This window comes from Neoarthrinium moseri, assembly GCF_022829205.1.
Source record: "Neoarthrinium moseri strain CBS 164.80 chromosome Unknown scaffold2_Wmoseri_CBS_16480, whole genome shotgun sequence".
Taxonomy (NCBI): Eukaryota; Fungi; Ascomycota; class Sordariomycetes; order Amphisphaeriales; family Apiosporaceae; genus Neoarthrinium; species Neoarthrinium moseri.
The window spans coordinates 1,316,276-1,339,987 of record NW_026055116.1 but is presented as its reverse complement, the minus strand read 5'-3'; the positions used below and the strand labels follow the sequence as shown (position 1 = coordinate 1,339,987).

Genomic DNA, 23,712 nt, shown 5'->3' with positions numbered 1-23,712 from the left:
AATAGAGCTGTGAGATGGACGAACTACAGGTACAAAAAACTTGTCAGTTCAAGTGGCCATGTTGCATGCAAAATCCAGCTTGTTGCCGCTGCCTTGACCGGGACGGCCGTTGCCCCGTTTGTCACGACGCGACGCTGAACCGCTGCTCAGGGGAAAACTATGACGCGTCCTCAACAACATAAGAAAACATAATGTTTGCACGTCAGGTTAAATTTTGTCTTTTTCTTGAGAGACCATCTGGCCCCCCACAGAGCATTTTATCTACTGCTGCTAAGCTTTTGGCTTGCCCCCTTCTCCCAAGACGTTGATAATCCTCCCACTTTCTGATGTACATCATCAAGGATTGCTACTTGCGAAGATGGTTCCCACGATTACAATGCTTCTCTTGCTATTTCTGATCTTGGACTTGGCTCAAGGCATCCTCGTACACACCGGCAATGGGACACTTCCACTTCCGCTTCCAATTTATGACTACATCGTCGTTGGCGCCGGCATTGGAGGTCTCGTCGTTGCCAACCGCTTGTCGCAAGATCCAAGAGGTTGGTTGTCCCCGTCATCCACTCTGATGATCGATCAACCGCTAAATTCTTCCGCAGTCACAGTTCTGGTGATCGAGGCTGGTCCACTGTAGGCAAGCAAGGCTCCGCTTCTCGGCAAGACTGACAAGCGTTTGCCCACAGCGACGATAGGAGTACCCAGGTCGAGATACCCGGTTTCATTGGCTTCGAGAACCCCCAACGCTACGATGCCAATCTGACTACTGCCACCCAAGAATTCCTGGGCAACCGGACTCTGCCTTTCGGACAGGGTAAGGTCGTCGGGGGTAGCACTATCCTCAATGGTCTCTGTTGGACACTGGGCTCGAGAGCCAACTTTGATGCCTGGGAAGCTCTAGGTAACCCAGGCTGGGGCTGGGACGGTCTCTTGCCCTATTTCATGAGAGTAAGCGTTTGTTTTATCCAAGTCCACCGCTAAAATGCTGGCTACTTCGGATGACATAACTTGTGATACTACGCCTTGTTTTGGTCTTCAAAGGGAGAAGAAAGCTCAATTCCGTCGTCCCATCATTGTCATGTTCAATTTACCGTGATTGTGCACTAACGCGCATCTAGTCTGAGAAGTATGCCATCAACGGCGATAAAACTCTACGAGAAGGTCAGCATACCCAATTCCAGCGCTTTGGACATGGTTTCGACGGCACAGTCCAGATCTCGTATCCGAATTACTTCTACAATCAGTCTCGTAAGTCACAGTTTCATGGGCTTGGAACATATTCTGTCCCATGGTTGTAGAGAGCTGGCAACCCTTTCTGCGTGAGAATCTCCAACTAACTCCACCATCCGTGACAACAGAGAAATTCCTGGATGGACTCCAGCAGCTTGGCATGCCTTCAACGAAGATCCAAACCAAGGATATGTGACTGGTGCCTCCGTCATACCAAGCAGCATGTCTGCAGACAACCAGTCGCGCTCCGATGCCCGCACGGCGTATCTTGACCCAGCTAATTCGAGACCAAATCTGCACCTGCTGACTCAAACCACGGCGACACGCATCCTCCATAGCGATGCGCCTTTCCGGAACTCAAGCTTCATTCCGACCATGAAAGGCACATCGATAAGCGGAGTTGAGGTGAGTATGAAATCGTTCGAGGCGGCCGTCTCCATCTCACTGATCTCGTATTGAATCTGCAGTTTGCCGAAAATGCCACCGCGATTAGGCGTGTTGCAGTTTGCAGGAAAGAGGTCATTCTCGCAGCAGGGGCTATCTTCTCGCCTATTTTGCTTCAGATTTCGGGTTTTGGGCCTCGTGACGTGCTTCGTAATCTGGGTGTTGACATGGTCGTTGACATCCCGGGTGTTGGGAGAAATCTTCAGGATCATCCGATGGTTCAGATTCTCTACAACTGTCAGTGACTGCCCGTTCATTCATGCGGGAGGTAAGAACATAACCCCTGGTTGCGGTTTACTGATTCCCTCCTAGACACGAACCCTGCTGATCTCCTCACGGCTGAGAAAATACACCACAATGAGAGTCTCAGGGACGCTACGTTGAACGAGTATGCTGCAAATAGAACAGGTTCAAGCGCCACTTCCAGTTGCCCGCGAGGAGTATACTGACACAAATATGCTAGGCCCTTTTACATCTCCAATGGTTGACGTAGTTGCCTTTCCTGCTCTGAAGTGGTTGCTGAATGATACTGAGTTCGCGAGCCACGTCGCGAAGGCCAAATCAAACGACACATTGCATCTACCTGATGGCTACGACGACTCCCTCATTGAAGGATATATGGACCAGCTATCAGTTCTTCTGCCCTTGCTGTCAGACAATGGATCCGCCGTTTATGAACTCATGTCGACTTCGTGGGGACAGCTCTCCGTCAGCAACATGCAACCCTTCTCGCGGGGGATCGTCCAAGCGGCCTCGCCATGTATCTTCCGCAACACACCGCCCATCATCGACCCTCGTTACTGCTCACACCCGCTTGACTGCGATATCGTAGCCCTTGGATTGCGACTCAACTCACGACTAATACAAACTCCGTCCATGGCCGCACTGAAGCCTGTGCCCCAAGTTGGCTTCGGTCCAGATGAGGTGTCAAATGCAACGGCGCTCGACGACGCTCTCCGCGCGCAGATCAAGACTGAATTCCACCCTAGCGGTACCACGGCCATGCTACCAAGGGGTAAGGGTGGTGTGGTCGATCCGTCGCTCAGAGTCTACGGCACGAAGAACTTGAGAGTCGTAGATGCCGGGGTCATGCCCTTGATCCCTGGGGCACACATACAAGCCGCTATCTACGCCATTGCCGAAAAGGCTGCGGATATAATCAAGATGGAGAACTCGAATTCTCCAGGAGTAGTGCCACCTATTCCCGGTGCGACTCCCACCTTGACGTAAGATCAAAGGGAGGTTGGCTTGGTGGTTGAATGGCAGCATCCGGAGCCTTGGCTAGAAGTTTTGTGGCTTAGTCAACTAGGTGAAGACCTTGCATCTTGCCGGAGACGAGAAGTACGCATGAACGGAACGCCGGGATATTGACGTATGGGATAAATGAAGAAAGAGACCAAAGGCTTTGTGTGTCACTTCGATAATATATGCTTGCATTCCACTTCATGCAGACCCTTGAGGGTAATTCTGTAATGGCCGTCTGCCTAGAGAATTGTCCACTTCACTACACTCAAACCGCTCAATGTCACTAACTTCATCACTCATCATAAGTCGATTGCTCACCACGAGATATGTCTTGTGCAGTGTAAGACACTTTGCCATTCTCGATCCGAGCTGCTGTAAACGAATGAAGTCAAAACACAGAAAAAGGAGATAGCTCGAAGATCGAACACCCGCCTTGGTCACCAGGTACCTCCTCTATGCCATAGGCGCATGTTTGAGACGCTTTCTTTTCCCGGTGCTTGTCTCTGTAGTCCATTTAAGTCTACGTAGAAATTGTCAACCCAACCTTATGAGGCGAGTCAACCAGTGTTACCTGCTGTTGTCGTGACTTGGATTAACGTAGAGAAGAACTTGCAAATATGATGCATATCAGACTTTTTACTGAATGACGCGTCAGCGTTGTGCAAATTCTCTTCTAGGTGTGCTGAATCCTATGGCTCAATGCTTCCGTCGCGGATTCTCGTGTTTGACCAAACCGGGCAAAAGTGACGGCCCACTCGTTCGTCCTCATCAAGATTCCACATAACGTGGTGTTATTGAGCACCGCCCAAACACTTGCGATAGCAAGGTCTCGGTGTTCCTCCCCTTGACCCGGCCAAAAGTTATGGCAAGGGAGTATAAGAATCACCGACGACGTCGTTGACAACTGATGCACCTCATAGCTCCACACTGAATAATGCTGGCGCGTCACCATGTATATTAAGTGCCTTCGACATCGCTAGGTTTAGACATTTGGTCTCAGGTCTAGAGAGACTTGAGTATGGTAATTCCGACGACCTTCCCGCCATTCCACAGGCTGCTTGGCAGAATCCAGGGACAGCCCCGTGGAATCTAGTTACGAGCACCGTAGAGTGACCTTTCCAGATCTGCAGCGAGGCCGATGCCAGTGAACAGCAACAGAATGTTGCAAATACTCTGTTGATCTTCCATTGACCATATCCGACGCCAGCTAGCTATAAGTTTCGCAGTTGAACAATCAGAAGGAAGTTTAATTCACAGAGAAGTATTCAACGTAGGTTGAGTTCTGATTGGCTGGCGCACATAACCCCCACAAATACCTACTTAGTGGACAATCAGCCAAGCGTGTTTCTGCCTAGCCGCATCCCGAAGGAGTATAAGTATCTGTCCTCCCCTCGACCTTATTGCTTTCCTCTTCTTTTCTGAAGCATACTTACCTTGCTTTAAACGGGTGCGATCAAGCATGCGGCCGTTTGGTTTGGGGGATCTGCATTGCACAGCGTGGCATTCTCCTCTCCCCACTATCCTTCGGGGTCGTGGAAAGTGGAATTTTTGATGTCCCTTCCATTTTTCGTTGTGAGCGTCGCCGCGAGCGATGCCATGAAGAAGAAGTTCTAGTGACCACACAGCTTCGTCATTGATGTGCTTGTCAACTTTATCGAGATTGAAGTGATATGTCCGACACTGCTTCAGGCTCTGAATCCCGACGAGCATCTGGTCATCTTTGGAAGATTGATGATGCTGCTGTTGCCATGCCAAAACTTGAGAGCGAAATTTCATAAATTTCAGGCACACTCTAGAGCTTTGCCCTTTACCAAAAACGACAAGAGACAGCGCGCTCAGAACAAGAACCTAGTGTACTTATGGCGTAGATAAGGGGCAGACAAAACATTACGGCACGGCCACCGGCCAGGAACGACGGCAAACAAGTGGCCGAGCGCAACGGCGCGGTACTACAGCGACTGCTCTCGACAATTACGTGCGTTTGTCTGCCGCAACACATGATTCACCGGAGATGTCGAGGGCAACCGTCGGCTTGAAACGTTGCAACCGACAGCAGTACCGTGCGGCATCCGATTGGTGTTTTGTGAGAAGCCGGGATCGACCTTTGCGAACCGACGATCTGGCGCAGATGGACAGGGCATTTGCTGTAGATACAGGAGGCGTTGTCAGTGATTGGAGCCTCGAGCTTTGCAGCTGCAAGAGGAGGCACCATCTTATGCATCTTGAGGCAAAGATGCCGTTGAGTGGACGATAATGGCTACGGTACCCAACCAACTTACTGCCGAGCACTAACAGGTGGCAGCAATCACCCGTGAGATCCGGTTCACTTCATCAGCCAAACTGGCAACCAAATCTGCGCACACGGATGCACGGTCAAGTATTGGAGATATACTATCCTCAACAGGAAAACACCGGGTGGGTGCTATCAAGTTTAGCACTAATTAGTAGAGCTCTCGGGAGTCAAGGGAGTCCCAGCTTGCCGACAAGAGATGTGAGCCGTCGGTGTTTCGAATCGGAGGGCCCAAACCCGTAAGCCGCCAGATCACCGCGTCCGCGAGGGTGGAGCGAGTGCCCTTGGGAAAGAGGGCAAACACCGTGTTGTTCAGCTGTGCTGTATCCCAGTAGATGAACCGATAACGATTTTGTGCGTATTACAGTACGACTTTTCTGACGACCATTGTATTGAACAAGAAATAAGGGTATCTCGAACTATAACAACTGATAGGGAAGCCCAAGTCAAGATTCATGCGAGATAGCGATATGCTCACAGCACAGGTCAGCTAGCCCCAACCCTAGACTAAGAAATGCGACCGTTCCAAACTCTGAAGAGCTGACTTGCGGGACTTGGTGTCTTGGACAGTCAAGAATGACACTGTAGCGGCTAAGGTACAGGGGTATTTAGGCCGTACACCTGTTGATTCGCACACTGGTCACGAGCAGTTTTGCCTAGGTTTCGTCATAACTGATCCTTTTATCCTCAACTTTGCTTAACCCTACATTCATATCGTTCAGTATCGTTCACTCAGCTCGATCATTCACATGGCTAGTCAGCTCCTTCCCGCGGCTACGCCTCACGACGTTGTTCACATGGCGAAAGCAGCAGATAAGGAGAAAGCAACCTCTTTGCGTCCATGCGAGAGAATGATGGCGACATCTTTCTCTCCATAATGACCCTGCCGGCCGAGCACTGAGTCGATTCCATACCGAAGTCTACGGACAGCACCATCAGTCACCTCCCGGTGGTCCTTCATCATCATCGCACATGGCACACACCACCAGAGCAGCAGTCTCATATGATTTGCTGCCTGAGCTGCTGGGGGCCGCGACAAGTGCGATGGCCTCAGGCGACAAGGCAACGGGGGGTTGTGTAAGATGAAGTCAGCGAAGACAGGGGTGGCAAGCCAGGTTTCCGTCTTGGTCATGCAGCAAAAGTGCGCAAATGTCTCACCTCGACCGACGTAGCCCACCGCCTTTTGGGCCTAGTATCACCTGTGGACGCGACATGATTGGCCGGGCTAGGGGGGGGCCAATCTCACAACAATGCAACGGACGGCGCTGGGCTCCTCCTGTGTGTTCGCTTCGCGCCGCGCGCACCTTTGGTCTGTCTTCTCCCTCCCCTTCCCAAACTCGACGTCCTCCCAACTCTCCCACCCCCGCCCCTCTGGCCTGGCAGCCTGGGTGCAGGCGGCCGAGGAGAAAAAAAAGGTCGCAGCTGCGCCATTGGCCATTGGCCAGCGCCGAGCCACCCCCATGGCTTCTTGTGGGATTTTGGCCAGGCGCGATGCAGCATCATTCGTACTCCCTCAGACTGCCCGCCTCTAAAAGCAACACCCATTTGCCATGCAAGCCGCAAGAGTTGGTTTTACCACCAACCGGTACCATATTACCTCTTCTCCATCGACAACTGCCATCCCCGCAGGCACGGGGCATGAAGTCGTCCATTCCATCCAGGTGAGCCGCCAAAGGTGAGAGTTTCGTATCTAGTCTTGCTTGTTTTTGTTGGCGTCTTGATGGTTCTTCAAGCTTTTCCATTCTTCCTTCTGTCCTTTGCAGCCTAGCACCAAAACGGCTACAGCAGCACCCGCCCACCCTATCTATGCGCGTCGTCCGCACGCAGCGCACGCACACACACGCACACACATACATACACACGCGCACACCAAGGTCCTGTCCTAGACAGGACCGCGGGTACGCTGTGGCCGCTAGGGACGGTACAGTTACAGTCCAATGGCGGAGGCGAGGCCGTCCCGCGCCCGCTAGCAGCAGGGCACACAGCACCCCCAGCAGCCCAGCACTTCGACACCACAGCGCCTAGCACCAGCGTGCACCCCAAACGAGGCCAAGGTGCCCCAAGGCCCTGTTGGTGCAGCATTGGTGCTCACTCAGACTCGGGCCTGGCACAAGTCGTTCTTTTGCGTGCTGGCTTGGCTGGCTGGCTGGCTGGCTGGCTGGCTCGCTGTCCGTCTGCTTTGGGGGCGTGCTGGACGTGCCGGTGCTGGTGTTGCCTTGTCGGACGTCTGTCTGTCGCTGCTCGATGTACTGCACTGGGCTCCGCTCCCCATTTCTCCTCCTCCCATCATCCCCCCCATCCGCCGCTGCCATTGGGCGCAAGCCTTTTCGCTTTCCCTCCCAGCCAGTCTCAGGTCTCAAGTCTCTCTAGTCTCGTTCTCTACTCGCACCTTCTCCTCAACCCCGTCCTTCACTCTCGCTCTGTCGACTTTTCCATCCCCCCCCATCTTTCCATTCTCCCTTCCGCGAGACTCGAGCGCGACCACATTCCCTTGACGACCCCGTCTGTTTATTCCCTCGAGATCATCCCAGAGACTCGTGTGCAACTTTTACTCGACCCGCTCCAAAGTTTATTCGGCACTACTCGAGGCGCAACCTTGGAAACCTAAAACTGGTCCTGGCCTCTTCTCGCGATCTCGACGCTGCATCCTCCCTCTGCCCTTCCACGCACGACGGTCGCTCTGGTCGCATTTTTGCCTACCTATCGGCCCTCTCGCGACCTCATTGACGTGCATCCTTCTGCGCGGTTCCGCCGTTATCCTTGCGTCGCGGCCGTATCCTTTGTGCGTAGTGGCCTCTCGCGCCTTCTTGGCCTCGAGTCCTCGACCGACGGATCGCCGACTCTCTCGACGACGACGAGGACCACGACCGCCACCCCGACGCCCACGGCCTTCAGGCTTCCCCCCAACGGATGGTTGACACCGTCACCAGCATCATTTCCCCCATTCGACAACCGCCGTACCGTGCCGTCGTGTCGTGTCGGGAAGGGCTTCGTCATGCCACCCGGACCACGACGGTAAACCTCCCTTCATCATTTCCCTCTGACACCGAATCACCCCGTGAGGTGTCCTGTTAGATTATGACAGAGAAGCTACATTCGCTGTCGACGCATATCGTGCCTCCGAGTCAGACGACCGTTACGAGCCCTAAGCCGGTGCCTGTCCTGCTGAACCACGCGTCCAGCAAGGCCGAGACGGTAGATGAAGAGCCGTACACGATCAAATGCATCTGCCCCTTCGCTGACGATGACGGGAACACGATATACTGCGAGACATGCGACACCTGGCAGCATATCGAATGCTATTATCCCCACAATGTGCAAGACGCCCTGCAGGAGGACTTTGCGCACTCCTGCGTCGACTGCAAGCCGCGACTGCTCGATCGCCATCTTGCCATCGAGCGACAACAAGCCCGCCGCGCCAAGGTCAAGACCGCCGAGAACTTAACCGAAAGGAAACCGAAGCGACCGCCGTCCAAGAGTCACAAGAAGAAGACGAGGCCGAATGACCTCCAAGTCAATGGCCACAGCGGTTCGGATTCAAATGCGAAACAAGCCGGCGAACATCACGGTCACAAGAAGTCCAAGAGCACCCACCGACCCAGTCAGTCGATCAGTGGGACCGCAAAGCGCAGTCCTTCCTATGGCCAGAAGACTACCAATGGAACGTCTCATGGGCACCCTCCAAGTCCTGCCACAACCCCTCCCGATATTCCGACGGACGTGGAGATTCACAACTACTCGAGCAGTTTCTTGACCTTGTACAATGACGACCGCGACATCCAGATCGTCTCAACGAACTCTTTCGCCGGCCTCGAGATCTCCAATGTCATGTCTTTTTGGCTGCGGGATCACGATAGGTTACAGCGCGAGGCTGGCTGTGATTACAAGGATGTCTTTCAACAACTTCCACCCAACATTGATTCGATCAAAAGGACACCAGTGATATCCCACAAGGAGCACCTGATGGCCCCGGATACAGTCTTGCACTGGCAATATTTGACTACACCACAATCGATCGAGAAGGATACTCCTCTCGTCGAACTGAATGGCCAGTTGGGCTTCCAAAAAGACTACTGCGCCGACGAGGCAAACAGATGGGCCGAGCTCAGCTCGCCCCTGCCGTTCGTCTTCTTTCATCCGGAGCTACCCTTGTATATCGACACCAGGCGGGAAGGCTCGCTTGCCCGCTATGTACGGAGAAGCTGCAGACCGAACGCCACGATTGATACCTACCTGTCCGAGGGCTCGGAATATCACTTTTGGCTTGTGAGCGATCGTCGAATTGCGCCCAACGAGCAAGTCACCATTCCATGGGATTTCAGATTTGAGAATGGCGAGCGCGGAATGAAGACTCGCCAGTTACTCGGCATTGGTGTGGGAGAGATGAGTGAACTGCCGGATTACGATCCCACCCAGATTGAGCAGTATGAAGGCCTTCGTACGTGGCTCTCCCTGATCTTGTCAGAACACGGCGGTTGCGCATGCGATCTTGGTTCGGACTGTGCCTTCCGGCGATTCTACAGGAAGTACATCAACAGGTCACACTCAAAGTCGGGAGCAGTCAAAAAGAAGTCGCGTAAGCCCAAGCCTCACGCCATTTCTCCCACTAGCACTGGCCATGCGACGAACAGCCGCGCCCCTAGTGAAGGCCATGGCGACGACGTGCTCGATAACGACTCGGGATCATCACACAGCAAGCCACCCAGCCGGGATATGACGCCTGCACCACGTCAAGGGTCCTTTGACACGCTGGGAATACTGACCGAGCCAACCGACAGAGACAAGCGAAAGGTTGCCATGGTGGAGGACTCCTTTCGTCGGATGGAACAGCAGCAACCCCCGCGGAAAAAGAAGAGGACCTCTGATGGTACGGTTGTATCAAAAGGCAAGCGGAACTCGTCGGGATCTGCTGCTGGCTTGACCAATGGTTTGGGTGAGAGACGCTACGTTGATGCTAGCACCAATCGAAGCATGTCCGGCTCACCTCAGAGTGCCATTGCACCAAACTCAGCCAATCATTTCCGGGCACCCGGCTCCAGACATGGATCTATGCCGATTCCATCCCGTCATTCGTCCGAAGGTCCTCGGCCTGTATACTGTGATGCCGCAGTTCAAACCGATGCGGTGGAAGGGGAGTGGTTCAGCTCGGCACGGTCGACACCTCGGGCGAAGAGGCGTGTAGTCTCACTATCGAAGCGCTTGCTGGAAAATCGACATCGCTTGAGAGCCGACCTAGAGGAGCGTCGAAGGCTTTCGACTGCCTCGCCCACATCAGTTGTGTCCGCCTTAGTTAAGATGGACCTCGATTCACCTAAAGTACAGAACGACCGTCTACAGTCGCCTGTCACAAGCAAAGATAATCTGGGAGCGACCACTGTCAAGACTGATTCAAGCGGTGACGCCGTGATGTTAGACGTACCAATGGCATCGCCGACTGATTCGAAAACGGCTTCCCCTACAGAGACTGCCAGTTCGCCCAACGTTGCTGTCAAATCTCCAGAACTTCGAGTTCAGCTACCACCAGTTCCCACATTTAACAGCACAGCCTCTGTCTCTGCTGCAACGACACCTATGTCTGCGACAGGAACAATAGTGCAATCGCCATACTCATCGGGCAATCTCCCCAGTCCTTTTGGGGCCTCTGTTACCACCAATGGTGTGGCCGTCCACCCCAGCCCGGTGAAAAAGAAACTGAGCCTCAGTGATTATAAGAGCAGGTTAAGCAAGGCGGCGGCAGCGAAGCCGGTGGGGGCAACGCTGAAGCAGCCGGTGCCAATCTCGGAAGAGGCGAAGTCACCAACGGTCACGGACGTGCCCATGTCGGATTCGCCAAATGCGGAAAAGACTGCAGAGCAATAAAACCTGAGCAATCCGCCCATGCCACATCAACCCGGCGCCTCCGACTTTTCTATTTTTTCCTTTTTCTTTGTACGATAAGAGGCGGAAGTACCAAAATATGTGTGTGTAAGGTGTACTTCGCCATGGCCGCATGTCTTTGGTCTGTCTCGTCTCGATCTACGCTTCTTTTCCTTTGAAGATGGATTCCACGTATAAAATGTGGCAAGGGGTTGGCTGGTGTCATGGCAGCGTTGATTTTCCTGCGCCTGGCGTTGGGGGTCTGGTTGATACACGGTCAGCCCAACGGCTGGGGGTTTACTTTTGACTGGTTTAACGCGGAGTTTACAAAATGTTTTGAACGAACGGATGCCTTCACGGCCAATCATTACCCGATATCCCGCCCTGATGGATCTCTATAGCTGCCCCGACTTGCACGCCTTGGTACGATGTCTGGATCCTCATCCGATTGAGAGGATGCCTTGAGAACTGGAACAGGAAGAGCAGGGAGTCCAAAACCACAAAAAGGCCTACATGCCGTGTATGTACTATTAGATGGAAGACCGAGATGAGAGATACCTCCTCGGCTCCATGACTGGACCGGACTTGAAAGGGGCTTATGCTTAGATACTCATCACAAGCGAGCATGGCTTATTCCCATTCAAAAATACAGTTCTGAAGAATGCCTGATTGGCATAATCATTCCCTCCATCAAATTGTCTTGATGACGCTGGCACATGGTGAACCAACCAGCTTAGCATAAATGCAGCCAACAGATGCGGCGGTCGATTTCCGTTCGTGTTCCTGCGTCGTGACGTAGAACGGCCTCGCAGAGTTTCCTATATCAAAGTTTTATGAGGTTGTATGTAAGTTGACCGCCGACTAGGTACTTAACTCCTCTCTATCCTTGATAACCTTACAGGGGCGTACACATGTATAATCGGACCCTGGAAGTATGATGTTCGGAAGGTCGAATTCCTTGGCTGGTCGGTGACCACAGCTTTATGGTGGGTTCGTGCCCCCCACTGAGGGGCAGAGGGGTGGAGGGGCAGCCCACTGCCTGGAACATAGCGAGGCGGTGGGCCTGCATCACAGGGTCTACCGTGACATGTATCAAGCTGGGTCTTCCACTAGACGCCTGCTGTAGCAATTCGACACACGAGATATACAACTCTGCTTCTTCGCGACATGGCGAGCGACGAGGCGAAGCGCAACGCCGAGGCGCTGATACCCAAGTTCCAGTTCGACCGCGTGCTCAATCAAGGTACGGGATGGTGACAGCGGGGAAGTAAAGAGCAGCCAATGTCAGTCTAACAGGCAAGGGATTCTAGCCTCTGGTTGTGGCATATTGGTGGCATATTTGCTTTCGTCGTTTCTTATATAATTGCACTACGAGACTGACGAGAGTATCTCAGATGGGGGCGGACGCCGGATTACCCTCCTCGGCCGTGTCGACGCGGAGCCTGCCCTCCTGGTCCTCGATAGGGCTCCCTTCCCTGATGCGCCCGAGTACCTGTCCGTTTTCCCGGCAAATCTACGCAGCCTGACGAACCTGGGAAACAACGACATCTACTCGTGGTTCCTGGGCAGCGGCGGGCCCATCCTGCAGGAGAACGACAAGGACAAGTACGCCGACTTCAAGATCGACCTCATCTGCCCGTGCACGGACAAGCACATCAAGAAGCACTCGAGGCAGGGCCACCGCTTCGTGACCGAGACGCCCGCCATCTACTGCGACCAGGTACGGCCATTCATGCAGGCGAACCGCGAGGCCGGGCGGCTCAACTGGGTCTACAACATCATCGAGGGGCGCAAGGAGGTCGAGGACGTGATATACAGGACGCCGCTGGGCCGGGACGGCGACGAGGGCTTCCTGATGCTGCCCAACCTGCACTGGGACCGCAAGACCATCGAGGCCCTGCACCTGCTGTGCATCGTCGAACGGCGCGACCTGTGGAGCCTGCGAGACCTGAAGAAGAAGCACATCCCGTGGCTACGGCACATGAGGGCGAAGGCGATCGACGCGACGGTCAAGTCATACCCGCAGATCGAGGAGGACCAGCTGAAGCTGTTCTTCCACTACCAGCCCACGTACTATCACCTGCACATCCACGTGGTCCACGTCGCGCTGGAGGCAACGTCTACGCAGTCGGTAGGGAAGGCGGTGGGCCTCGACAGCGTCATCGAGCAGTTGGAGAGGATGGGAGGGGATGAGGAGACGGGTATGGACTCGGTATCGCTCAGCTACACAGTGGGCGAGGAGTCGGAGTTATGGACAGATATATTCGAGCCTCTCAAGACCGGCCGTAAAGCTTCTCTACAGCAATAATCAGGTCGTTGACCCCCGAACCGTTGGGGCAATCCTTCCACTTCCCGCCGTCTCGTATGCAGTATATCTCTTCGTTTAGTCGGACCGTGCAGCTCTTCGTGACGTTGGCCTGTAGCGCATGATATTAGTACTGGGGGTTTCAGGGTTTCCAGGAGGTCTGATGAGCGGGCTAACGTACAGCGGCTGATCTCTTGACGCTGTCCCTCAGCAACGAGATGCCAAATGCGCCGTCATCCTTAGCCGCGCAGTCGTTGAGCTTCTCGAAATCGATGGCATGCTCCAGGGCGCAGTCCTCCACCAACTCCCGCTGGGGGATCAGCTTGTAGTCCCGGGTCAGGCACATGGTGAACCCCAGGTAGCTCTTGGGGTCCGGGTACAGATGCGCAGCGCACAGCTCGAGGATGTTACCCATGCACTCGTTCGGGCCATGCTTGCACTCGACGCCGTCGTTGGAATCGGTGGGCGTGCCGATGTACGACAGGGTGAAGTTGACCTTTTCGTTCACGCGCATCATGGTCGGCAGGATCATATCCTTGAGGCAATCCTTCGCGTCCGGGCACTTGCTCATGATGTGCGCCTCGAGCGGCACGAGGCCTTGGGCGGCAGTCGCGGTCGTCGCGGTCGTCGCCTTGGTGTCCTTCGGGGCGGCGGCGGCTCCCTGGGCCGCCTTGGATGGTGCCCATTGGTGGCCGGCGTACGTGGTAAAGGGGTGGAAGGTGTAGAATGCGTACAAGAGGATGGCGACGACGGCGAATGTGAGCAGCGGCCTGTTTCGTCGCAGAGATCGAGGCCGCGACGGCCTCTTCTCCTCCATGATGGGTAGACTGATGCGGGCAGCCATCTGTCGGGCTTTGGACTCCGGAACCTCGGATGCTAATTTAGGACGCGGTGCTGCGGCCTGGGCGCTGCAGATATGGAATATATTTTGATGACCGACGGCGCGAGTTGGGGTGTCACCGCAAGCAATAAGTTCATTTATGCATAGTGTGCTAAGGTGAAGCCGGATGGTAAGCAAGGTCGACCGTGACGAGGGCAGGATGTCGTGATCGTGGAGTAGGACATTCCGGCATGGGAACGGGGGGAGGGACGGGAGCGCAGCGGTCCTGGTTGGTCATGAGGAGGATCACCTGGGGGGCCCCTGGCCGCACTGGAGCTCATTGGAGAGCCTGCCTGAAAGTCGGTCCCGACCCCGAGGACAAGCTCCGGTAAGCCCCGTCTGGGTTCTAATGTTAGCACTCACAGCGCTGCGGGCAGGGTCGGACTACAGGGCAACTTACTTGCCTGCCTAGGGACCTGGTCACTTTAGAATCCAGATTAGGCCTGACACCAGTGGCCTGTTAACCGCTCCCCCAGACCTACTTCGCATCTAGTTAGGCTTGTCCGCGGACTCGATAGTGCAGGGCCAAACCTCTATTCGACGCCATGCAGCGTGGCTATTGGGGGCTGCCATGTGGGCGGGTGGTAGTAGGATCCAGCGATCTGTGTAGCGTGTAGCGTCGACGCTATGACTGGCTGGCTGAGAGTCCAGACGCAGCTGCTGGGATCAAGTTGGGAACCAGCCGCCGCGAGCTCGTGCAACTCCAGCAAGGGGGGCATGACGACTGCTGGTGGTGGTGGTGGTGGTGGTGGTGCGGTGATGATGATAGTAATAAAAATAATATTCGCCATGAGTTGCAACCGTCCGTTCGTACACATTACACGCGGCGATCGCCAACCCGCATGCCACCTAACCTGCTGGTGCAGCCTATTGAATCCCAGTTCAACCAGCTCCGCATCACTTGCTGGATATAGCACTCAGCCAGCCCGCCCCGTCCCTCCCTACCTGTGTACCAACCTAGCTGGAGGCCCATCCGATCCATCCAGCTTCCAACTGAAAGTGGGCAGGCTGGCCCTCACTCACTCGCGGCCCTGCCTCAACTCACTGCGTGTTTGTTTATTAAAATCCGGGGGAGTCGCGGCCCCCTTCTCAGCCTTAAGTGGCATTGCAACGTTTCTAGTACACGAACATCCCGACGATGCTACATGAAGGCCCGGCACTTCTTCAACCCATCGCCCACCTCACCTCATATAGTTGCGCCGCCAAGTACCAACGTCGTTTCTGCCTCCCCCGACCCTCCAATCTCAAGCGCCCCCTTTGGCCCGTCGCTTCTTCGTGAACCTCTCCTTGAGCCGTTGGGCCTGTGCAGGCTGTCGATAAGTCGCCTATCCGCCCGGTTTTGACATGCATCCGGCGGCTCTGCCTTCGTTCCCACGTCTATAGCCGGCTACCCCCACCCCCAACCAAACCATGAGGCCGGACCTCGAGCACTTCCTGCGGCCACTCCGCATGGACGTGTCTCTTGCCCACCGTCTAGCCCGCGAGTTCCGCCAGACCTTCAAGTATCTGGCTGCTGAGTCACTAGAGCAGTTCCTCCCCACCCCAATATCCGACACCATCCTCAGACCGGCTGCTGGGAGCGAGAAAGGCCGGTAAGTACTGAGAGGACATCGGTCCATCTTGCAGCTGCCCCCATGCCAAGCCCTGCATAACTCTGTCTGGCGTGTACCGAGTATTATGCGTTCAAGTGCAGCCAAGCGGTAGCAACATATTATCACTGTGCCAAATAGCATATAGAAAGAGAGAGAAAGAGAGGGCTGACGTATTTTCTAGGTACCTTGCGATTGACATGTCAGTTTACTATATGATCTCTCACTACTTACGATAAAATGACTTACAGTCATTCAGCGGTGGTACTAATTTAAGAGTGGGCTTCATTGAACTACTAGGCAATGAGAGAGCCACGGGCACAGCCAAGGGTGTGAACGGCTCTGGCAAGGCCAATGGCGATACTTCACAGACAACACGCCTTCGCCGAGTTCTTGAGAAATCGTGGCCCATCTTGGAGCACCTCAAGAACGAGAAAGCAGATGACCTCTTTGCCTGGATAGGGGCTTGCATCGCCGAGGTTGTACAGGATGGAAGTGAAAGATTCACCCTCTCGCACGAGCAACCTCTCCCTTTGGGGGTCGCGTTCAGCTTCCCGATTGTGCAGCATAAACTTTCAGAAGCCACGCTCATGAGCATGGGTAAAGGCTTTGCGATCACCTCCAACCTCGATCTAGGCAGACAGTTGTTACAAGGCTATGAGAAGGCAAAGTCGCAAAACCTTCCACCCATCAGGATTGCAGCTATAGCTAATGATTCGGTCGCCACCATGGTTTCCTTTGTCTACCAGGCACAGGAGAGCCCAACACGCAAGGCATCCATGGGGTTGATATGCGGAACCGGCTGCAACGCAACCATCCCGTTGCGAAAGGACATGTTGCATCGCGATAAAGTACCGACCGAGGTGGGCGTGACCGATGAAGATAACGGCGAGGATGTGAAGGTAGCTGTGAACACGGAATGGACCATCAATGGAACAGCACCGACGTTGCAGAAACATGGGCTCATCAGTGAATGGGACAGCAAGCTCGATGCCGAATGCGATAAACCCGGCTTTCAACCTTTAGAGTACATGACGGCGGGCCGATATCTCGGGGAGCTAGGACGGCTCATATTGGTTGACTATTTGACGAAACAACTCGGATTTGCCGAAAATGCCCTCCCACAGCAACTGTTACATCGTTACGGCCTCTCGACAACATTTCTCAGCCGCATCAAACCTCCCGATGAGTCGAATTTGGTAGAGACGCTTCAAACCGAGTTTCCTGTCACGTCGACTGAGTTTCGGTGGACTAAAGAGACTGCCATGGCCCTCTATGAAATTGCCAAGGCTATCGAGGTCAGAGCTGCTGGGATCATTGCCGCTGCGACAATCGGTCTCCTTGCCTGCGCAGGAGACCTGCCACTGCGAGCACCTCTCGCTGAGACTTCAAACCAGACGAAGCCATTGAACGGGTCGGGTTCACAGAAAGAGCTCATTGTTGGCTACACCGGAGGGTGCATTGCCCATTTCCAAGATTACCTGGCCGATTGCCAAGAATTCCTCGATCAGATCATAGAAGCCGAACTCGGCGCATCTCCTCCTGTGCGCGTGGTGCTCAGTGCTTGTCACGACGGTGGCATTACTGGTGCTGGCGTTCTGGCTGGCTCCTCGCAGGCGAGAGCTGCCAGTATATCCTGAGAAGGCACACGTGGAAGGGGATGTGGTTGGGTGTCTATTCTGTCCATTGGCTCATGTGAGTATTATCTGGTAGCTCAGGCGAGCTCGCCCCTTACCAGAAAAGAGCCATGGACATGTTGCTGTTGTCAGCTTCGCGGAGCGCTGCTTATGGCGCAGTGCGTTCGAAATTTATACTTGAAGATGGGCTATCACCGTCCAGCTACTCGTCGGCTCGACAAGCAGTTACTTCCGCAGCATATCGATCTCCAAGAAATATACATAGACGAGCGACTCTATATTGAATTATACTTAGCGATGCCTTCCTGATCAGGAACCAGTCTGCCATTTTACGCTCAATGGCGTGATCGAGCCAATCGCGTAATTTTCTTCGACATCGTATGCAACGCGAATCATGAACCGACGTTGTCCCTACTATGGTAAGCGCAGGCTTGGCGGGCTTACAGCGGCTAAGGCCCCGTTGCCGGGGCGGAGATGCCTGCGGGGCAGGAACTGTGCCTTTTTCCATTTGTCGGAGGGAGCCTTGTAGCAGTCTGATGTCTAGACAAGTTCGAGTTACCAAAGGCTCTGCGCCATTGTTCCACAAATCCACAGGCTGATTTCATGTTGCAAGTTCGTAGGGATCATTGCTAAGAGTCGCTTAGAGCGTGTTGTGAGTGGCTTGGACTGCGGTGTATCTATCTAAGCCAACCACTTCAAAGAAACCCTCCGACTCAGATTTAGAGCTCAAATACTCGTTGACGAGACTCAAATCCAGCAGCGCGTTTCTGCATGCTGTTTCTTCCCCTTTTCCAAATTTACTCAGAAAGATTATGGGGGCCAAGAGCGCTGCGTCACACTTGCGTAGCAACGCCGACGGCAACTCTACTGAGCACACGGCGCTGTTGGCAACACCGCATCAACCCAATTACACAGGAAGTCGTGCGTTGACACGGGATCAGTATGAGACCGACGAGGATGACGAAATCGACGCAAACGAGTCGGATCTCCTCCTCGCCAGGACAGCGTCTATCCAGAGCGGGACGGGGCTGGCCCCGGAGTCTCTTGAATCGTCGATGCTTAGGGGGCGTCAACGGCGATCAAGTGTAACTCATATAACCCGGCCCAGGGACGAGCCCGGTGGTTACTTGACCGACGATGATGTGGAAGCTGTTATTCCCGCGGCATTGCACAAATCTGGAAGAGAGTTTCTCATCGACACAGACTACCGAAAATTCTGGACTATTTTCATGGGCATGATGCTCACGTATTTCATCGCTGCCTTTGACGGTACGATCATGGCGTCGTCACACCCGGTCATTACGTCCTACTTCCACAGCTCTAACAGCGCGTCCTGGCTCTCCACGGCATTCCTGTTGACGAGCACTGCCTTCCAGCCCATCCTCGGTCGTCTCAGTGACACCATCGGCCGGAAAGGGCCCTATATCATGACCATGACGATCTTTGCGGCGGCAACGGCCTGGTGTGGGCTAGCTGGCAGCATGACCAGTTTCATCGCGGCGAGGGCCGTCTGTGGGCTTGGGGCTGGAGGCATGATGACACTGGGAAGTATCATGATCAGCGACCTGGTGGATATAGAGTAGGTCAAGATGGCGGGCTCACGATCAAGTGAGAAGTATGGAATAATGTTAACTTGTGTCCAGACGCCGAGGCACATACCAGAGCTGGATCAATGCGGTATACGGCATCGCATCGGCCTCAGGCGCCGCTCTTGGTGGTCTCATGGCCGACACTCTCGGCTGGAGATGGGAGTTTGGAATCCAAGTCCCGCCTGTTATCCTCTGCATCATTCTTGGAGTCATTTTTGTCCCCACAGACCTTGGCATTCAGGGGAAAAGGGAAAGCTTCATGGAGGCTATGCGGGCCTTTGACTTCCAGGGTTCTTTCCTCCTGACCTGCTCTACTACGTTCTTGATATTGGGATTAGTGCGTATCTCTATTGTGCGTGTGCTTGTTAGGAGAAACTCACTAACTATTACCGATATAGAATCTCGGCGGCAATATCCTGCCATGTGAGTTGAACACTGATCCATCGAATGACGCCTACTGACTTGATTAGGGTCGCACCCGTTTATCATCGCCTCGCTGGCCATCTCTGCCACCTGCTTCCCGCTATGCCTCTGGACCGAGTCCAAGGCCAAGCGCCCCATCATGCCCTTGAAACTGTTACACAGCAGTCCGCGCGCCAACTTGATCTTTGCCAACTTCCTTGCCTCACTCCTCCTTAATGCTATCTTGTTTAACGTGTAAGTTCGCCCACCGGGTTCCCATACTCACTCACTCACACACACTGCCACAGCCCGCTGTACTTCCAGGCCGTGCTATTGACCTCGGCCACCGAGTCCGGCATCCGCCTCGTGGCGCCGCAAGTCTCGGCGTCGATGGTCGGCACGGCGACCGGGTTCCTGATCTCGCGCACCAAGCGGCTCAAGTGGCCGCTGACGTCGGGCACGCTGCTCTCGCTGCTGGGGGCCGTCGTGCTGAGCATGATGCGCCGCGACTGGCCCGTGTGGGCGTACCTGTTGTGCCTGCTGCCGGGGGCCATGGGCCAGGGGTTCCAGTTCCCGGGCACCTTCATCGCGGTGCTGGCCGTGTCGCCGCAGGCGGAGCAGGCCGTGGTGACGTCGACGCTGGTGCTCTGGCGCGCCCTCGGCTCCGTGCTCGGCATCGCCTGCAGCAGCCTGATCCTGCAGAACGCCCTGCTGGCCTACCTGCGCGCCTACGTCACCGAGGACGGCGACGGCGGCCGCGGCCCCGCCTGGAAGGAGGACATCATCGAGCGGGTGCGCGGCAGCGTCGAGGCCGTCGCCCGCCTCGAGGGCCCCGTGCGCGAGCAGGTCGTGCTGAGCTACGAGGCCGCCATCCGCGTCACGTTCCTGTGCTGCGTCGGCGTCGGCATAGTCATGGTCTGCCTGGTGCTGCCGATCCGCCTGCCACGTCTGGGGGCGAGGAAGTGATCCTGCTTCTCTGGGAGGGCGTTCCCGGCCTTGAGGACTGAAAGGGGGGCTGACTCTTCTGCGACCAGGGGACAGAGGTTGGCCGGTTAGGTTTTTTTTGGGAGATGAGTAAAAGGGGGAGCGCAACGTTAAAATTTGGGCATGTGGAATGTCATTAGCATCTTGCATTGTCTGGGTTGGGTTTAGCATCTGGGTGACCTGTTCATGTTGGGTTTCATAGCACGCTTCTATCGAGGCTGAATCAGGTTGTCGTATAGTGGAGAGCGATTTGCATTGGGAAATTGCCATCAAGGATATATGCATATATGAACATATACAAAACACGCGCAGTGCAACCAGCTCTCAGGGGTCACGGAGAACCCGGATGATAACTGGAACGTAACTAGGCAATGGGCCAACAGAGTCCTACCATGTATCTCTTGTCAGGTTTCTAATGTGCACAATTAGACTTCGCGAGTACTCGTGAAGACGTGGCAGAAATGATTTTGTATTCCAGCGAGTTGAAGATCTCCCCGGTTTAGAGTTTGCTCTCTTAGGATATGTCACCTTCAAGCCATACTAGGTGCCCGGCTCGCTTCTTCGGCTCCCTCCGAACTCCCCTGTGTTCCGCCAGCCCGCCGTGCCTTGGCTCCTGCCTTGAGCTGATCCCACTTCTCACGGTAGCGGATGAGGTTGGCGCGGGCCTTATTGTAGTCCTTCTGCAGATCTTCCATCTGGTTCGCAAGAAGCAGCAGTTGCTCCTCAAGCTCCTGATTCCTCTTCTTCAGAGTATCGTCTCCGCTCGCCATTGTCCCTGGCTTGCTCCCCGTTGTAGTCGAGACCGGAGAGCTGGGGCGCATGAGCCTCATGCTCTCCGCCAGCCGCATGCCTGACGTCTGCGACATGGACTCGAACGCGTGCAGTCGTTTGCTTAGCTTGTCCAGCATATCTTTGAGACTTTTATTCTCCAGGTAAAGCTCTTCGACTACGTTATTCATCTCCCTTTCGGATCGACTCTTTCCCGTCTTTCTCCGGAGACCTGGTGATGATGGTGCCTGTGACTCCCTCGCATCTACAAAGTCGTCCTCATCTGGATCCTCGGCGACCTTTCCAAGCTCCCCGAGTACAGAGGCCTCCATGCGACGCTTTTCCTTGTCGGCGTAAGAGAGGATGCTGGCATAGGAGGCGGTATGCCCACTGGTCGGTACGACATAAAACGAGTCGGTTGCAGATTGACCATCCCGGGCTATGGCTCTCAGGGTGGACCCGGAGTACAGCTTGCTCAAGTCAGGTTCCATAGATACAGACGATGAAGACCTATGTCTGTTTCGCTTTGGCGGCGGAGTCTCTGGGACTGGCGTTGATTCCTCGGCCGGGTCCTCACCGATCAGAGGCAGACCTGCAAATGCCAGGGGTGCTGAGATCCTATTGATGATGCTGCCGAATGTGCTATAGAATTTGGAGAAGCCCTCGTCGGCAGGTGGTGCAAGGTGATCGCGGGTTCTTGGTGGACCCCTTTCGTTCTCCATGCCTCGCCCCTCAAAGCTCCCTTGCCGAGAAACCTTCCCGGGTGATGAAGCGCCGGGCCTGTCTGCATTATCTATCATGCTCTGCATTTTCGACTTGGATCCAGACCCGCTCCTCCGCGTGGTGAGCTCCAGGTTTCCGGGTGCTTCTGCATTTGATACACTCGGAGTCAAAGGTTGCGAGCGGTACTTGGAGCGGATTCCTCGGGCAGATGCCAGATTGCTAGCTATAGAAGCACCGAGGTCGCGTACAGGATACTTTTGTGGCTTCGGTAGGCTAGGGATGGGTTGTGGGTTCTTCTCGGTCGAAGTATCGTTGTCGGGTTCGACTCTTGAGCTGGGTGCGGTGGGAGTCTCCGAGGATGTGCCCTCGTCGGCCTTCTCTGCGGGTTTCTGCGGCTCATCCTCAGCAGGTTGGTGCGAATGTGCACGTTCCAGCGGTATCCTCAACAGCTCGGACAGTCGTTGGTGGTGCTGCTCGAGGAGCTTCAGAGTTCTTAGGGCCTCGACGCTGGTGGTGCTCCTGGCAGCGTTTGCAAACTCGCCGGCGGCGCGCGTGTGCTCGTTGATGGCCACGGTCGAGTTCGCGGCATGGGTAGCCTCGGATGCGGCGCGCGCATGGTCGTGGGCCTAGGTTGCATGGTCAGTGATCTGTCTGCGCCGGGATGTGTGACGATGCGAGATGTGTACCTTGATCAAGGGTGCCGCCTCCATAGTTCGGCGCAGAGTGTATGCATGCTCTAGGGCAGGCCGGGCGACTGTGCGATGGGATGATGGGGTCGACGGACGTATCGCCAGCGACCTTGCCGAGTGTGATATGGCGATGGCTGAGCGACTGCTACTAGGTCATGGTACTGCTCAGTGGTCCAGCTTGGTATCGATAGATTACCTAAGTTGTACGCAGCCGCCAAGGTTCCATGCATATCAGCGGCTGGGTTTAGCGGGGTTGAGCGGAGCTGCCCTTTATCCGCAGCCCTAGCTAAGGCACTTACTGTACTATGGTAGGTTGACAGGCAACAGGCGCTACAGTGCCTGGGTAGCCCCTGCTGTAGACTGGAGGGGGGCCTGGACAGTTCGCGCGGGGATTGGCTTTTGGCCGCTCTCGAGATGGGATCTGCAGGGCCGAGATAATTGTGTACGATTCCATCATAGTGCATGCCTTTCTATAACCCAGGACATACTACCGATATGGTACTTAGCTCAGCTACATAGTAGACCACTTGGACGGAAACAGCATGCAAAGTGGGTATTTGCCCGTAACAACTTCGAAACCCAGTGGCTGTGGATCATTCCAGGTTGCGAACGCATCGCTGTGACGGAGTTCGGCCAGTGTCCCCTGTGTCACCGGGGGGTTCATCACGAGGCCGACAGGGACACAAGCGCAGGGGGGCCCAATAGAGCGATGGTGACGGATCGCTAGCTGGGCGATTACAGCAGTCGAGGTTATCCCAAAACCGACTGGTAGTCTTGCGACATCAGAGAGTACCTGAGTACCACCCTGTGTAATCTACGTTTCCGTGGTCCAACCGGTTGGGGATGTCCTCTTTCATCTATACGTCTCGGATCTCGGATCATCACCACCGCAAGGACTTGGGCAAGGGCCACCAGGACCACGACTGCGCCGTTGGGCTAAGACCATCAGCACCGAGGAGTCGAAAGCGCCTCACCTCGGAATTTGCGTACCGTCTAGCTCGACCACGGCCCAGAAACAAGTCGAGCCGTCTTTCCCGAGCATGACGACACTTTAGCGGACGTGCTGCGAGACACTGCTTCCAATCCT

At 54.9% G+C, this 23,712-nt stretch overlaps 7 protein-coding genes across 7 annotated transcripts; 5 read left to right on the top strand and 2 right to left on the bottom strand.

The window, feature by feature from the left end:
* Nucleotides 1-358: 358 nt before the first annotated feature.
* Nucleotides 359-2,898, top strand: JN550_001156 (uncharacterized protein; the record flags this gene model as incomplete). The annotated part of the gene is made up of 8 exons (XM_049309949.1): nucleotides 359-539; nucleotides 597-627; nucleotides 681-942; nucleotides 1,113-1,242; nucleotides 1,319-1,629; nucleotides 1,692-1,905; nucleotides 1,981-2,076; nucleotides 2,132-2,898. The coding sequence occupies 8 exons, from the start codon at nucleotides 359-361 to the stop codon at nucleotides 2,896-2,898; spliced, it is 1,992 nt and encodes a 663-aa protein (XP_049177062.1).
* A 5,383-nt stretch (nucleotides 2,899-8,281) lies between these two features.
* On the top strand, nucleotides 8,282-11,062 carry JN550_001155 (uncharacterized protein; the record flags this gene model as incomplete). Its single annotated transcript, XM_049309938.1, has 1 exon — nucleotides 8,282-11,062. One exon carries the CDS (start codon nucleotides 8,282-8,284, stop codon nucleotides 11,060-11,062), a length of 2,781 nt encoding a protein of 926 aa, XP_049177061.1.
* A 1,164-nt stretch (nucleotides 11,063-12,226) lies between these two features.
* Nucleotides 12,227-13,367, top strand: JN550_001154 (uncharacterized protein; the record flags this gene model as incomplete). The annotated part of the gene is made up of 2 exons (XM_049309927.1): nucleotides 12,227-12,302; nucleotides 12,454-13,367. 2 exons carry the CDS (start codon nucleotides 12,227-12,229, stop codon nucleotides 13,365-13,367), a joined length of 990 nt encoding a protein of 329 aa, XP_049177060.1.
* Nucleotides 13,368-13,536: 169 nt separating this feature from the next.
* Nucleotides 13,537-14,181, bottom strand: JN550_001153 (uncharacterized protein; the record flags this gene model as incomplete). Its single annotated transcript, XM_049309916.1, has 1 exon — nucleotides 13,537-14,181. One exon carries the CDS (start codon nucleotides 14,179-14,181, stop codon nucleotides 13,537-13,539), a length of 645 nt encoding a protein of 214 aa, XP_049177059.1.
* Nucleotides 14,182-15,654: 1,473 nt separating this feature from the next.
* Nucleotides 15,655-17,473, top strand: JN550_001152 (uncharacterized protein; the record flags this gene model as incomplete). The annotated part of the gene is made up of 3 exons (XM_049309904.1): nucleotides 15,655-15,836; nucleotides 16,018-16,035; nucleotides 16,093-17,473. 3 exons carry the CDS (start codon nucleotides 15,655-15,657, stop codon nucleotides 17,471-17,473), a joined length of 1,581 nt encoding a protein of 526 aa, XP_049177058.1.
* An 809-nt stretch (nucleotides 17,474-18,282) lies between these two features.
* Nucleotides 18,283-20,427, top strand: JN550_001151 (uncharacterized protein; the record flags this gene model as incomplete). Its single annotated transcript, XM_049309893.1, has 5 exons — nucleotides 18,283-19,049; nucleotides 19,114-19,396; nucleotides 19,458-19,482; nucleotides 19,530-19,716; nucleotides 19,770-20,427. The coding sequence occupies 5 exons, from the start codon at nucleotides 18,283-18,285 to the stop codon at nucleotides 20,425-20,427; spliced, it is 1,920 nt and encodes a 639-aa protein (XP_049177057.1).
* Nucleotides 20,428-20,975: 548 nt separating this feature from the next.
* JN550_001150 (uncharacterized protein) lies at nucleotides 20,976-22,646 on the bottom strand (the record flags this gene model as incomplete). The annotated part of the gene is made up of 2 exons (XM_049309882.1): nucleotides 20,976-22,562; nucleotides 22,623-22,646. 2 exons carry the CDS (start codon nucleotides 22,644-22,646, stop codon nucleotides 20,976-20,978), a joined length of 1,611 nt encoding a protein of 536 aa, XP_049177056.1.
* Nucleotides 22,647-23,712: the final 1,066 nt, after the last annotated feature.